The 15,274-nt window shown below is 46.8% G+C and overlaps 1 protein-coding gene across 1 annotated transcript in view; it reads right to left on the bottom strand.

Moving 5' to 3' along the window:
• Positions 1-15,274, bottom strand: part of oxct1a (3-oxoacid CoA transferase 1a) — an 85,267-nt gene that overhangs the window by 58,037 nt on the left and 11,956 nt on the right. The window contains exons 4-7 of the mRNA XM_017686830.2: positions 8,090-8,225; positions 6,344-6,493; positions 4,916-5,022; positions 2,627-2,687 (exon numbers count right to left, since the gene is read on the bottom strand). Of these exons, the coding sequence (XP_017542319.1) occupies positions 2,627-2,687; positions 4,916-5,022; positions 6,344-6,493; positions 8,090-8,225 (454 nt within the window). The remainder of the gene's footprint in view (positions 1-2,626; positions 2,688-4,915; positions 5,023-6,343; positions 6,494-8,089; positions 8,226-15,274) is intronic.

Raw genomic sequence — 15,274 nt, 5'->3', positions numbered from 1 at the left:
GGAAGGTCGCCGGTTCGATCCCCAGGGCTGACAGTCCATGACTGAGGTGTCCTTGAGCAAGACACCTAACCCCCAATCGCTCCCCAGGTGCTGTGGATAGGGCTGCCCACCGCTCCGGGCAAGTGTGCTCACTGCCCCCTAGTGTGTGTGCTCACTAGTGTGTATGTGGTGTTTCACTTCACGGATGGGTTAAATGCGGAGGTGGAATTTCCTCGATTGTGGGATTAAAAAAGTCACTTACTTAAACTTTTATGATGGTATTTGACCGTGCAGCTCTGATGAATTAGAGGAAAAACTCAGAAAAACTCTTTTAGGCTTTAGCAAATGAAGGAAGTGTGAAAACAGCCTCAGTGCAGTAACAATGTGGAGAAACTTTAATCCTCTACTATTATTACCACCCTTTACCCCGAGATGCACTACAGTCCCCAGCATGCACTGCAGCATAGCGTGTGTCCTGACCACCAAACAACAATCTGTGAGCCAGGAACACAAACAGAAAGGATGCCTGGGCCGTTTTAACGAACCCATGGGTTTGAGGGCAGAACTACTGTAGATGAAGTATCCAGGGCCTGTTCTGCTGTTGCAGCTGCGGCGTATTAAACACACAAGGCCCTTCAGGTTTCGGCAAAACGTTTAGTGAGTGGACACCAGGCTCCGGTCCCAAACGCCAGTACGGCGTACAGAGCTCCGGCTTTCAGAGACGAGCCGATCTCCTCTCCCTCTGGTTCGTTCATCATTAAAACCAAAGATTCATCTCTTTTTATTAGACCTGCTCATTAAACAGGTCTAGTTGTCTTTTTCATATCTAATCACTGGTCTCTGGCACGCGGCTCCTCCCTCGGCGCTCTGCTGCTCAGAAAAGGTCCGGTATTTTCCGACACAGGCACAGAGTGTGTGTGTGACTTTCCAAGGCCAGTAATGATATTAATGACGTTCTCTTTGATTAATTATGTCAGAAATGTTCATTTTAGTCCATCACTGTGTGTCTTTGAGTCGCCGGTGTGAAGTTAAGCCCCATCATCCACTGTAGTTTTATAGTAACGAGACGGTCAGTGACCCTTTCTTTCATAATCACCTCCAGCAGCATTTTTCCGAACCGGAATGTCAAATCTGTCTGAAACGCCCATCAGTACCGGAGCGCCTGCGGGAAAGGCAGCGTATGGCCTCTCAGTGCTGTGAGGCTGGTCTGAGTCAGGCCTGCTGGAGAACGGCTTTAATTAATGAAGTTCTTTCACTGCCAGCGACAAAAACGCCTTCTGATACGTCTTTTGTTCACACGGGCGAGTTCGGAACAAAGGCGCGCGGATAAGAGCGGATTTGATATGCAGACGAGCGTTTGAAAAGAGAAAGAGGAGAACGGCACAAAGAGAAGCGAAAAGGCTTCAAAGATTTGGATGAAACTGACACAGTTTTGTTTTGTTCGTGGTCCTGAAGCTGAAAACGTGCTGCATGTTGGCGTCAGACGGACAAACCGAGGACGTTCAAACGCTGAGGACAGCCATCAGGGCGAGAGTCGGGACTACAGAGGAGCCTGAATCTCTGACCAGCCACACACGTCAACGCATGTTCTCATATTTAAAGCGGAGCTCCACCAATTCTACATAATTAACTGGTTGAGGTGTAAACAGAGACGTTCAGAGAGGTTCTCCGTTCTAGATAAACTCACCGAGTCAGAGCTGTTCACAGTGGTGGTGATGGGAACCAGACGTCCCTCTAAAAGCTCCTACAGAAAGTTCCTACATGAACTGGTTATGAATTCACTGCCTGATGACTGAGACGCTGTTTTATGAGAGTTTAGAGAACTTCAACTCCATTCATGGTGGAGGGAGACATGCAGGGCGCTGTGCGGCAAAATAGTCCCCAAAGAAAACTCATTATTCCAGATTTTCCACTATTTTCCATCATCAACATTCCATATAAGCTCAGAAGACTCGTGTAGGTTCTCTGGTGGTTCTGGATGGTAAATAAAGTGTCTATATCTGTGTTGTAGTCATGGCGACGCCTGGTTCCCATCACCACCACTGTAAAGACGTCTGAACCGTTTCACACCAAACCCTCTGAACCTCTGATTACACCTCACACTCTGAGATATATGGAGACTTGGGAAAACTGGTGGAGCTACGAGCTGTTTGAACTCCGTTCTCCACCAGAGGGCAGTGTGGAGCTGTATCATAGGAAGGCAGCTGCATACAACACATCCTCCACCAGTCTGAAGAACCATCTGTACAAGCGTGTAGGAGAACCATGTGCAGCTTGTAAAGCACAGGTTTCTGATTGATTAAGGTTCAGTTCAATGATCAATATCTGTGTCAGTCGCAAATAAATGAATGCATCAATTAATCAATGAATTACTTTTCGAACCGTGACAGTAAGAAGCAGTAAAAAGCTGTAAAAAGTGTAAACAGGACCCATTTGTGTTTTAATTTTACAGGTTCTGCGTCACCTCCATCTCCATTTCTCTATCAGGACTCAGCAGGTACGCTCTGACAGCACCGTCAGTCTCAGCAGCTCCGCCCACAGAGGGGCCGCCCACCTGAGGCCTTCTGTACATTAAGCTGCAGCTGTCAGTGAAGCGCATTTTAACGCTCAGGTCATCAGAGAACACAGTAACGAGGACGTCACTCACCTCCACGATGGTCACCTTGGCTGCTTTGCACATCGGCTGGTTAAAGTTTCGGGCCGTTTTCCTGTTTTTAATGGAGAAGCACAGAATCAGTAAACAGCCTTCAGGCCAATCAGCGTGAAGAACCATGGCGATCAATAATTTAATCTGATCACGAAAGGAATCATCAGACCTCATTAGAGGCCTTTAACCCCGTTACAGCAGCTGAGCGCGTCCCAAACCACATTCAGCGCTGAATTAATGGGAAACACTGCCCTCTGGTGCACGCAGGAAACAATGACAGCTGATCTGCTGTCCACTGTCAGTAAAGCGTCACTAGTAAAACTGATAATAATTCATATTTAATTAACTGATCGGGTTTACAGTGCAAACAAAGACAACACCATTAAAGGTGCGGTGTGGGATCCAGTGTATCTGCTAACAGCACTGACGGGCGGAGATGTTTTCCTTAAAGGGCCCAAATCCCACAGACTCCTCCTCCAGTCAAACCCCTGTGGGTTATTTTCACAGCGAATATCGAAACATAAATTCAGTCTTAATTTAGTTATAACGATCATTTTCAGCCTCTTTTTACCTCCGACAGATAAACAAGCGGCTTCTGTTACTGTTACTTTAAGACTGATATGCAAATGACCTCCGTTCCGCAGAGCTAAACTGCTGTAGGCTGAATGGGTAACTAGTTGCGTTGTTTTTTGTGACATCACAAAAAACAATGATTTTAAATGAATTTGCTGTTTAGTTGATATATTAAATACACTGTGGACATTTTGAAACTTTTAAAATAATATCATACACCACATCAAACTCATATATTAAGAAGGAGGACAGCCCAGTTTTCTATGATATGAGCTCTTTAAGCCTTTAAACACACTGCATGCTTGACCTTAAACTACTGCCTTAAATTTCCTAACCAGGCCAGAGGCTTCATTTCCCCACAGCCGTGCTCTGAATATGGCAGCTTCGTCATCCTCCTCTTCCTCCAACAGCAGGTTATGCTTCATAAGAGTTGCGCCTGTGGGCCGAGCTGTTTATGGAAGTGTGTAATAGGTGTGTAATTATACCCCGCTCTCGGCACCACCACAGCCCGGAGATTCAATTCCCAAAACTGGAGCCGCAGGCAGCGACACAGGCAGTGTTTATGTTTCTGTGTTCAGCAGTGTGGGCTAACTGCAGCTTTATACTGACTACTACTGAAACATCGAGCCAGTTCACCTCATAACCTGTCATAACCTGTCACAACCGGTCATAACCTGTCACAACCTGTCACAACCTGTCACAACCTGTCACAACCTGTCACAACCTCACATAACCTCTCACAACCTCACATAACCTCTCACAACCTGTCATAACCTGTCATAACCTCTCACAACCTGTCACAACCTGTCAAGTGAAATCATCTTAAATCTAGTTTAAATATCTAGCGTTTCTCACTTTGAGATGCGGCAAGACGCCTATAAGATTATTCACCCCTTTATAGGCATGTTCAGTTGTTTTAGGCAATTCTGTAAGAGAAAAATGAGATTTTCTAGAAACAATGGCTGAAATAAGCAACACTACCTGTCAATGGAATAAAACATTAACCCAAAAGTTGCTGAAAACGGGTAAAATATCTAGAAACAGGTGTATTAAGTCGGTTTTGTTGACTCTCACTGTTCTGCACTTTATTGTTCCACACTTCTTTTGTACCTCAGTGCCCTAGCAACCACCTGGTATAGCAACTTCCTTAACAACAGAAGAGTCCATTAGAGCTTTTGGAGAACATAGAACATCCCACCAACACCTTAACAATGACCTAGCAACCACCTTAGATATCCTAGCAATGACCTAGCAACGCCTTGGCAACCACCTTACATATAAAAAACAATGTGGCTGGATTTACGATGATTTCCCATGAAAGGGTCTGATCATTTAGAACTGCTGATGCGCGTTGTTCTAAAGGTGGTGATGTTACTGCATCAGACTGGGAACGTGAGAAACCACAGTAGTCACGTTCAGCAAAGAACGTGCGGCTTTTCTTACACAAATAAGACTCAGACTTGTTTCATAACCGTGCACTGCTGTACCGTTACTGTTACTGTACAATCCAACCAAAATAACTGAGCCAAACTGACCCTAACCCTAACGCTGAAGAAGCGGGAATGTGCTGAGTCACGGAACCGGTTCCTGTTAAATCACACGGCTGCAGAGAGATAAACACCCTCAGTAAACATTTACAGCTGGAGAAAGTCTGATCACCTCTGTACTGTGTGGGACATCACATGGTGTGTGATGTCATGCAGGTGTGCTGTGTACCTGAAGATGATGTTTCCTGCTTTGTCTGCCTTCCAGGCTTTAACCAGAGCGAAGTCTCCTGTGATGGCTTTCTCCATAATGAAGTCTCTGTCTCCAAACTGCCGCACCTGAGTGCAACTAACGCTGATTAGTGACGGTGAGGACAGAAATTAGCACTTAATTACAGAGAAGAGCTGATGCAGCATTTACTAAAACACACACACTCTGACAGACTGTACTACACTACAGGAAGCGTAGGGGGCGATACGGCTTCTACTGTTTCATTTAAAAAGCTCTATAATGTTCATATGATCCACACAGTCGCTCTGACAGACTGTAATACACTACAGGAAGCGTAGGGGGCGATACGGCTTCTACTGTTTCATTTAAAAAGCTCTATAATGTTCATATGATCCACACAGTCGCTCTGACAGACTGTAATACACTACAAGGAAGCGTAGGGGGCGATACGGCTTCTACTGTTTCATTTAAAAAGCTCTATAATGTTCATATGATCCACACAGTCACTCTGACAGACTGTAATACACTACAGGAAGCGTAGGGGGCGATACGGCTTCTACTGTTTCATTTAAAAAGCTCTATAATGTTCATATGATCCACACAGTCGCTCTGACAGACTGTAATACACTACAGGAAGCGTAGGGGGCGATACGGCTTCTACTGTTTCATTTAAAAAGCTCTATAATGTTCATATGATCCACACAGTCGCTCTGACAGACTGTAATACACTACAGGAAGCGTAGGGGGCGATACGGCTTCTACTGTTTCATTTAAAAAGCTCTATAATGTTCATATGATCCACACAGTCGCTCTGACAGACTGTAATACACTACAGGAAGCGTAGGGGGCGATACGGCTTCTACTGTTTCATTTAAAAAGCTCTATAATGTTCATATGATCCACACAGTCGCTCTGACAGACTGTAATACACTACAGGAAGCATAGGGGGCGATACGGCTTCTACTGTTTCATTTAAAAAGCTCTATAATGTTCATATGATCCACACAGTCGCTCTGACAGACTGTAATACACTACAGGAAGCATAGGGGGCGATACGGCTTCTACTGTTTCATTTAAAAAGCTCTATAATGTTCATATGATCCACACAGTCACTCTGACAGACTGTAATACACTACAGGAAGCGTAGGGGGCGATACGACTTCTACTGTTTCATTTAAAAAGCTCTATAATGTTCATATGATCCACACAGTCCCTCTGACAGACTGTAATACACTACAGGAAGCGTAGGGGGCGATACGGCTTCTACTGTTTCATTTAAAAAGCTCTATAATGTTCATATGATCCACACAGTCGCTCTGACAGACTGTAATACACTACAGGAAGCGTAGGGGGCGATACGGCTTCTACTGTTTCATTTAAAAAGCTCTATAATGTTCAACAGCTAAAAGAGTTCAAGGTGGTTCTGACCTCTCTGGGTTCGCTGGCGATGGCCACGGTGCCATCTTTATTGTATTTAATGGGTGACCCTCCTTCCTGGATCAGTGTTCCATACCCTGTAGCCGTGAAGAATGCTGGAATTCCAGCCCCTCCAGCCCGGATCCGCTCAGCTAGCGTTCCCTACAAACACATCCCGACCAATATCGTTCCATTAAACAGATGAAGATTGCGGTTGCAGAAACTGCTACACAGAAACAAGAGTTCTGCCTCAGTGATCTAGTTTTACAATTCATAACAATATAAAATACTTCCTCTTTGGAAACAACAGGAAAAAATTGCTATCATACATCTACATGGACCAGTAACGAGGAACAGCTCCATTCAACAAACTAAGACTTTGTAGAAGCCAAGCATTACTTGTTTTTCCTGGAGTAATGTGGAATTAAGTGTAATAACATTCTTTCCTTGAAATAACCACTGTAACATGCATTCCTGGAATAACGTTATAATAACATGCATTACTTGAATAACGTTATAATAACATGCATTCCTGGAATAACGTTATAATAACATGCATTCCTGGAATAGTGTTATAATAACATGCATTCCTGGAATAACGTTATAATAACATGCATTCCCTGGAATAGTGTTTTAATAATATGCATTCTGGAATGGCATTTTAATAACATACATTCCCTCTAATAACATTACAATACCATACATTCCTGGAGTAACGTTATAATAAGATTAATTCCCTGGAAAAGCATTTTAATAACATTCATACATTCTAATAACATTACCATAACATGCATTCCCGGAATAACGTTTTAATAACATGCATTCCTGGAATAACATTATAATAACACGCATTTCTGGAATAACGCTATAATAACATACATTCCTGGAATAACGTTATAATAACATGCTTTCCTGGAATAACATTTTAATAACATGTATTCCTGGAATAACATTTTAATAACATGCATTCCTGGAATAACGTTATAATAACATGCTTTCCTGGAATAACGTTTTAATAACATGCATTCCTGGAATAACATTTTAATAACATGCATTCCTGGAATAACATTTTAATAACATGCATTCCTGGAATAACGTTATAATAACATGCTTTCCTGGAATAACATTTTAATAACATGCATTCCTGGAATAACATTTTAATAACATGCATTCCTGGAATAACGTTATAATAACATGCTTTCCTGGAATAACGTTATAATAACATGCATTCCTGGAATAACGTTATAATAACATGCAATCCCTGGAACAGCACTTCTCTGGAAGTTTCTCTGGAATAAAGTGGAGTATAGTTGAAGAACATCAGTTCTCTAAACTTTTCTTGGCAGTAAATGTTGAAATATTAACGTTACAATAAGATGCTTTCTCTGAACCGAAGTTCATAACACTGGGCCTCGTTCTCCAACCGTTCCTCGTAAACCCGACGTACGAAGTTCTGACGAAGACTCTCCAGTGTTCTCTTATGTGGGGTTTGTTCTCAGGGGAGAACAGAATCTACACACAGTCAAGAGACAAAGCTGAGAACCGTTCTGTGCTTTAAGATCACGACAGGAATCTGACGCAGATTTTTTCTTTGCGACAGCGTTTTAATAACGTCCTTCTCTGGAAAACACTGGACATCCCTCGTCTGTGTAACGGCAGGACGTTGGCGTGTATATCAATGCTGCTTATCAGAGTGATAACACTGTGAGGTCATCTGAGGTGATTCTGGCCACTCTCAGCTGTGGGTAAAAGCCTCACCTGTGGCGTTAGCTCCACCTCCAGCTCTCCGGCCAGGTACTGCCTCTCAAACTCCACGTTCTCTCCCACATAGGACGAGATCATGCGCTTGATCTGCTTCGTCTTCAGTAGGAGTCCCAGCCCGAAATCGTCCACCCTGGACACCAGCAGAACATCAGCCTCCAGCTACACACATCACACAGCACAGCCAGCGCATCCCACCAATCAGATCACAGGTTTAAGAGATTCAGACACCTGAGCTACAACTCCTGCTTTGGGAACTTCCCCCAAAAGAGGTTCACGTTCCACCTTAAACGAAGAATAGAAATGCTGTACTATTTAAGGTGGAACGGACAATTTCAGTAAGAATCTGTTGAACAACAAGCCAACTGGGCTAACTGGGCAAGTCTGTGATGATCTAGAAAGACAGACAGACAGACAGACAGACAGACAGACAGACAGACAGACAGACAGACAGACAGACAGACAGACAGATAGAGCATACAGGCAGAAAGAGAAAGATAGACAGACAGAGACAGATAGATAGACAGACAAATAGACAGATAGAGCATACAGACAGAAAAACAGACAAACAGACAGACAGACAGGCAGTCAGACAGGCAGACAGACAGAGACAGATAGAGACAGATAGAGACAGATAGACACAGACAGGCAGACAGGGAGACAGACAGGCAGACAGAACTTCATTGAACCCGGGGGAAATTGCAGTGTTACAGTAGTACAGTAGTCATAAAATTACACATAAACTTACATAAACAAAACAAAAAGTAATAACAGATGAAAATAGAAAGAAGTTAAAGTAAAAGAGCAGAAATAAATCATGTCTATCGTCATATTTACCTGGCATATAGATAAAAAGACGTACAACCGCACACAAACTCAACATGTTAGGCCGAAATAAAACAGACACGATTAAACTACGAGAGGGAAGGAGTAAAAGAGCATCAGCAGATTTACTGCGTCAGCTGCGTCAGAGGAGCTGTCTCAGAGGAGCTGTCTCAGAGGAGCTGCGTCAGAGGAGCTGCGTCAGAGGAGCTGTCTCAGAGGAGCTGTCTTCAGAGGAGCTGTCTTCAGAGGAGCTGTCTCAGAGGAGCTGTCTCAGAGGAGCTGCGTCAGAGGAGCTGCGTCAGAGGAGCTGTCTCAGAGGAGCTGTCTTCAGAGGAGCTGTCTTCAGAGGAGCTGTCTCAGAGGAGCTGTCTCAGAGGAGCTGCGTCAGAGGAGCTGCGTCAGAGGAGCTGTCTCAGACGAGCTTTGTCAGTGGAGCTGTCTCAGAGGAGCTGTCTCAGACGAGCTGCGTCAGAGGAGCTGTCTCAGACGAGCTGTCTCAGAGGAGCTGCGTCAGAGGAGCTGTCTCAGACGAGCTGTCTCAGAGGAGCTGTCTCAGAGGAGCTGCCTCAGAGGAGCTGTCTCAGAGGAGCTGCGTCAGAGGAGCTGCGTCAGAGGAGCTGTCTCAGACGAACTGCGTCAGAGGAGCTGTCTCAGACGAGCTGCGTCAGAGGAGCTGTCTCAGACGAGCTGCGTCAGAGGAGCTGTCTCAGACGAGCTGCGTCAGAGGAGCTGTCTCAGAGGAGCTGCGTCAGAGGAGCTGTCTCAGAGGAGCTGTGTCAGAGGAGCTGTCTCAGAGGAGCTGTGCCAGTGGTGCTGTGTTAGAGGAGCTGTGTCAGAGGAGCTGTGTCAGTGGAGCTGTCTCAGAGGAGTTGCGTTAGAGGAGCTGTGTCAGTGGAGCTGTCTCAGAGGAGCTGTCTCAGAGGAGCTGTGTCAGAGGAGCTGTCTCAGAGGAGCTGTCTCAGAGGAGCTGTCTCAGAGGAGCTGTGTCAGTGAAGCTGTGTCAGAGGAGCTGTGTCAGTGGAGCTGTGTCAGTGGAGCTGTCTCAGAGGAGGTGCGTTAGAGGAGATGTGTCAGTGGAGCTGTCTCAGAGGAGCTGTGTCAGTGGAGCTGTCTCAGAGGAGGTGCGTTAGAGGAGATGTGTCAGTGGAGCTGTCTCAGAGGAGCTGTGTCAGAGGAGCTGTCTCAGAGGAGTTGCGTTAGAGGAGATGTGTCAGTGGAGCTGTCTCAGAGGAGGTGCGTTAGAGGAGATGTGTCAGTGGAGCTGTCTCAGAGGAGCTGTGTCAGAGGAGCTGTGTCAGAGGAGCTGTGTCAGAGGACAGTAGGTGCTGCACTCAGTGGTATGAGGACGTTACACCACAATGAGCCGGGTTATAACGGAGCGTGCGCTGTGTTTACAGTGAAGCAGTGGTCACAGCAGTGGGTGAGCTGCATTAGCCTCACAGCTCCAGCGATTAGACTAAAGAAGCCGACTTCAGACCCCGAACGCGTCTCGGCTGACGGACTGTATTCGGGGTGAGGGGGGTTTTAGTCGGAGTATCGCTTTAATGCCGTACTTTGAGTTTTGGATGGTCAAGCTGAGGTCCGGTCTGCCTCGATATTGGCCATTAAAGTGGAATTTCAGTGAACTGAGCGGACCAGATTTGACGTTGTTCTTCACTGAGGTCTGAGTGAACCTGTAACTGTGAATCACAACAGTGGGTCAGTCGGTTTCACACGTCCTTTAACCCCGAGCGCAGTCACTTAGCAGACAAATGCAAATGAGCTCGGAAACAAAAACAAGATGGAATGAAACGGTAACGTATGCAAACATCTGCACACCAAAGGACAAAGGTCTGGAAGGAACACTGACTCTGTAAACATAAAGATGAAATTTATTCTTTATAGTCGACAGTAATCCGCTATTAAAACAGCACACAAGGACACAACAAGCTGATTCCGGGTTTGGACACAAGAGTAAGAGTAGAAGAACCCTTTTTGGTGCGGCATACAACCACTTCCCAAAAGGTTCTACATATAGAACATAAAAAACAATCCGTCTAAAGGATCATTTTACCATGCAGAGAAGCAAATGGCTTACTGAAGAACCCCTCAAGAACCACGTTCTTTAAGAGCGCAGAGAGAGTTACAGGACTGTTCACAGCGGTGATGTCATTTTACTCTGAATGAGGTTTTTAACTCAGCTGAAATTTTGAAAGATGGGTGGAATTCTCCTACAGGTCTGACTGTGAGAATCAGTGCTGGAGACCGAGATGAAGACGTTAAATCAGCTTCATCAGCCTTAATGAGCGTGTAGCGTGATCCGGCTCGCTGCTACCTACAGCCTGTCTCGGTACAGTGGACACACAGGGAAAGATTAGCACCCTGAGTCGGAATAATGAACGGACCTGGCAAAGGAATTCCCAGCGGGAAAACAGCGGGATTTTAGGACAAGTGTTCATAATTATAATCAACGGCTACATTCCTTTCTAATGAAGTGGAGGGGTGTTTCTAATAAAGTGGCCGCTGTGTGAGGGTGCTCCCGGGGCATGTGTATGTCGTGTTGTGTAATGATGTGTGGAGTTGAGTGCGGGTGCTGAACTGAGTGAGAGCAGGTGGGGTGTTTCTTTTTTTTTTTTTTTTTTTAACCTGTCATATCTGGCCATTTTTGCAATCGGAATGGTAATCCGAATGCACTGATGTACCAAACATATTTGTTTTCACAAGAAAAAGCTCTATAGGTTACTAAAGCCTATTCTTGTTAAAGTTTTTATTTTATTTGTTTGGCCAGGCCTGACAGGCAATAAAAAAGAGGACAGGAAAGAAAGAGAAGAAGGGAGGAGAGAGAAAAAAAAAAAGAAAGAAAAAAAAAGGAATAATAATAATAATAATAATAATAATAATAATAATAATAAATCATAATAATGATAATTAAGTAAGTAAATAAATAAATAGAAGAAAAAATAATAATTTTTTAAAAAAAGTTTAAAAAAAAAAGAGAAAAAACAAATAAAATAAGTAAATAAACAGACAACTAAATAAAAATAAATAGATAAATAAGTAAGTTTAAAAAAAAAAAAAAAAAAAAAGGGGGAGGGGAAAAAAAACAATTATACAGATATACATACATATACATATTCACATATATACACCCAGACATAATTCTACTATTTGCTGCTACATACATACACATGTTTACATTATACATATGCCTCTATACATATACACCCACCCACCACACACAATTCTACTGTTTGCAGCAATGTGTATATGTGTGTATATGCGTTCACGTGTCATGTGTCATGGAATGTGCTCAGCAATGAGGGCAAGAAGCCGCAACCATGCCCCCGTGGTCCAGAGACAGATAGGGAAGGACCCGGGGGACCCGGACCATCCACAGCCCATTAGGAACTCAGGAGACCTGAGGCCACACGCCCCGACGACCACCGCGTGCACGCCCCAGAGGACGAAGAATGGAGGCCCCAGACAGAGCGCCCACAGACAAAGGGCAAGTGACCGGAGAGCCAGAGGCAATGAGCAGCCCACCCCCCCGGCAGGCCAACATCCCCAGCATGAGCTGAGCATGCGGCCCCCGAGGGCCCAGGCGCCCGAGACCGGCCGACCCCCGGCAGGACCCCCCCCCCCCCCCCCATGCCAGAGAGGCCCAAACCACCCTCAGGACACAACCGCCAAGGGAGCAGGGCAGGGACCACGCCAAGATGTCCAGCCATGCACCCAGGGACCCACAGGGCACCCATAACCCGGGGGGGGGCGGAGTCGGCAAGCAGCGGGGAGCGGTGGGGAGGGGTAACTCCTGCCCACCACCATGTACCACAGATGACCAGGCTCAGCAAGTCATAGACCCAGGCCCAGCTGTTCACATGCACCCACACACACCCACACCCACACTCGCACACACCAGTCACCCACTCATGCATACACACGGAACATACATGGACTCACAGTATCGGCGGGCGGACACCAGCACGGGTCAGCGGTAACCCAGGGAGGCAGCCACCCCGGCCCCGAATGACCGGCCGGTCTCCCCACCAGGCAGGGTGCACCAAACCGGGGTGTGAGAGGACCCGCCCACCCCCCCCCCCACACACTCAATATGTGTGTGAAATGAAAAGAATGTGTGTGAGCTACAGTGCAATTAAAATTGGAGGGACAGAGGCAATGTAGTACTGAATAACAGCACACTGCCACACTGCCCCCCAAGGCCCTCAATGTCTAATGTGTAAATAAAATTGAGGGGCAGGTAGCAGTGAGCAGATAAGTGAGGTCACATCAGCAGCGCCACCCACCATCCACTGAGTGACACCTGCCCCCCAAAGCCCTGTGTGTACTGTACTGTGTCATGAAATGTGTCATTGTAAGGGGGGAAAAAAGGGGAGGAGTGGGACATCACGCATCACAGCGAGCAGAGCCAGGTAGGTGGCCCTACTCACTGTAGCATGGGCCCCCCTCCCCCAGAACCCCCATGTGTAGTGTGATGTTTGACTGAGTGGGAGGAGGGGAAGGGTCAGGATAAGAAAGACCGAGAGGCAGAGAACTACCCCTCGGAGGAAGAGAGCCAGCTGGCGCTAGCTCACTAGGCACCCCGGTTTCCTACACCCGGCCGCGGCGCAGGGAAGGCCGGCCCTGGGCCCGAAGCGGCCACGACCCCAGGACACCACCGCGCTCCAGGCCGGCGCCCGCCCACACAGCTGACACAGCACAAAACATACACCCCCACACGCACACAAGAGACAACAATTATCACACATACACATACTCACGGTTACAATACACATACTCACGATTACAATACAAACACACACACATACATACCAACACAAACACACTCACCCGCACAAACTTCACACACACCCATATATACGCAAACACAGTGGTCCTGGGTCCAGAACCAACCAGCCCTATGTGGTTGTCCCCCTACTTGAGTGCCCCACCCCTCCTCCCGGGAGGCATCCAGAATCCTGGAATGCCAGACAGACACCCCGGCACGCCCCAGACCCCCCACCACCCGGCGGTGCGCCCAGGGGGGCACAGACCCCTCCAGCGCAGGGAGGAGCCCAAACGGGGGACGGGCGACCCCAGGCGCCAAGGCCCCAGACCCCGCACCCCGGCCCACACAGAGGAGGCCAGCCGCCCGGCTGTTTCTGATAAAGTGGCCGCTGTGTGAGGGTGCTCCCGGGGCATGTGTATGTCGTGTTGTGTAATGATGTGTGGAGTTGAGTGCGGGTGCTGAGCTGAGTGAGAGCAGGTGGGGTGTTTCTGATAAAGTGGCCGCTGTGTGAGGGTGCTCCCGGGGCATGTGTATGTCGTGTTGTGTAATGATGTGTGGAGTTGAGTGCGGGTGCTGAGCTGAGTGAGAGTAGGTGGGGTGTTTCTGATAAAGTGGCCGCTGTGTGAGGGTGCTCCCGGGGCATGTGTATGTCGTGTTGTGTAATGATGTGTGGAGTTGAGTGCGGGTGCTGAGCTGAGTGAGAGTAGGTGGGGTGTTTCTGATAAAGTGGCCGCTGTGTGAGGGTGCTCCCGGGGCATGTGTATGTCGTGTTGTGTAATGATGTGTGGAGTTGAGTGCGGGTGCTGAGCTGAGTGAGAGCAGGTGGGGTGTTTCTGATAAAGTGGCCGCTGTGTGAGGGTGCTCCCGGGGCATGTGTATGTCGTGTTGTGTAATGATGTGTGGAGTTGAGTGCGGGTGCTGAGCTGAGCTGAGTGAAAGCAGCTGTAAAGTCAGCAGCTCGGGCTGATTGAAGTCTTCAGGCTGAATTTTTATGAGTCTTTAATAAGTCAGTAAGTCACTGTGGAGGTTAATGAGTGACTGAATGAGTCTCACTTCACTGCCCTGTGGAGCTACTGGACCTCACTGGACAGTAACAGGACGGGTTAAAGGGGGTTTCACTGGCTTTAATACAGTGGAGCTCAACACTACAGTGAGCACTGATCAGTCAGTGTTCCTGCTACTGAGAGCTGATTGGTTAGCGTTACTGCTACTGAGAGCTGATTGGTTAGCGTTACTGCTACTGAGAGCTGATTGGTTAGTGTTACTGCTACTGAGAGCTGATTGGTTAGCGTTACTGCTACTGAGAGCTGATTGGTCAGTGTTACTGCTACTGAGAGCTGATTGGTTAGTGTTACTGCTACTGAGAGCTGATTGGTTAGCGTTACTGCTACTGAGAGCTGATTGGTTAGCGTTACTGCTACTGAGAGCTGATTGGTTAGTGTTACTGCTACTGAGAGCTGATTGGTTAGCGTTACTGCTACTGAGAGCTGATTGGTTAGCGTTACTGCTACTGAGAGCTGATTGGTTAGCGTTACTGCTACTGAGAGCTGATTGGTTAGTGTTACTGCTACTGAGAGCTGGTTGGTCAGTGT

Source organism: Pygocentrus nattereri, chromosome 29, assembly GCF_015220715.1.
Source record: "Pygocentrus nattereri isolate fPygNat1 chromosome 29, fPygNat1.pri, whole genome shotgun sequence".
Lineage (NCBI taxonomy): Eukaryota > Metazoa > Chordata > Actinopteri > Characiformes > Serrasalmidae > Pygocentrus > Pygocentrus nattereri.
This window is presented reverse-complemented; position numbering and strand designations above follow the sequence as displayed.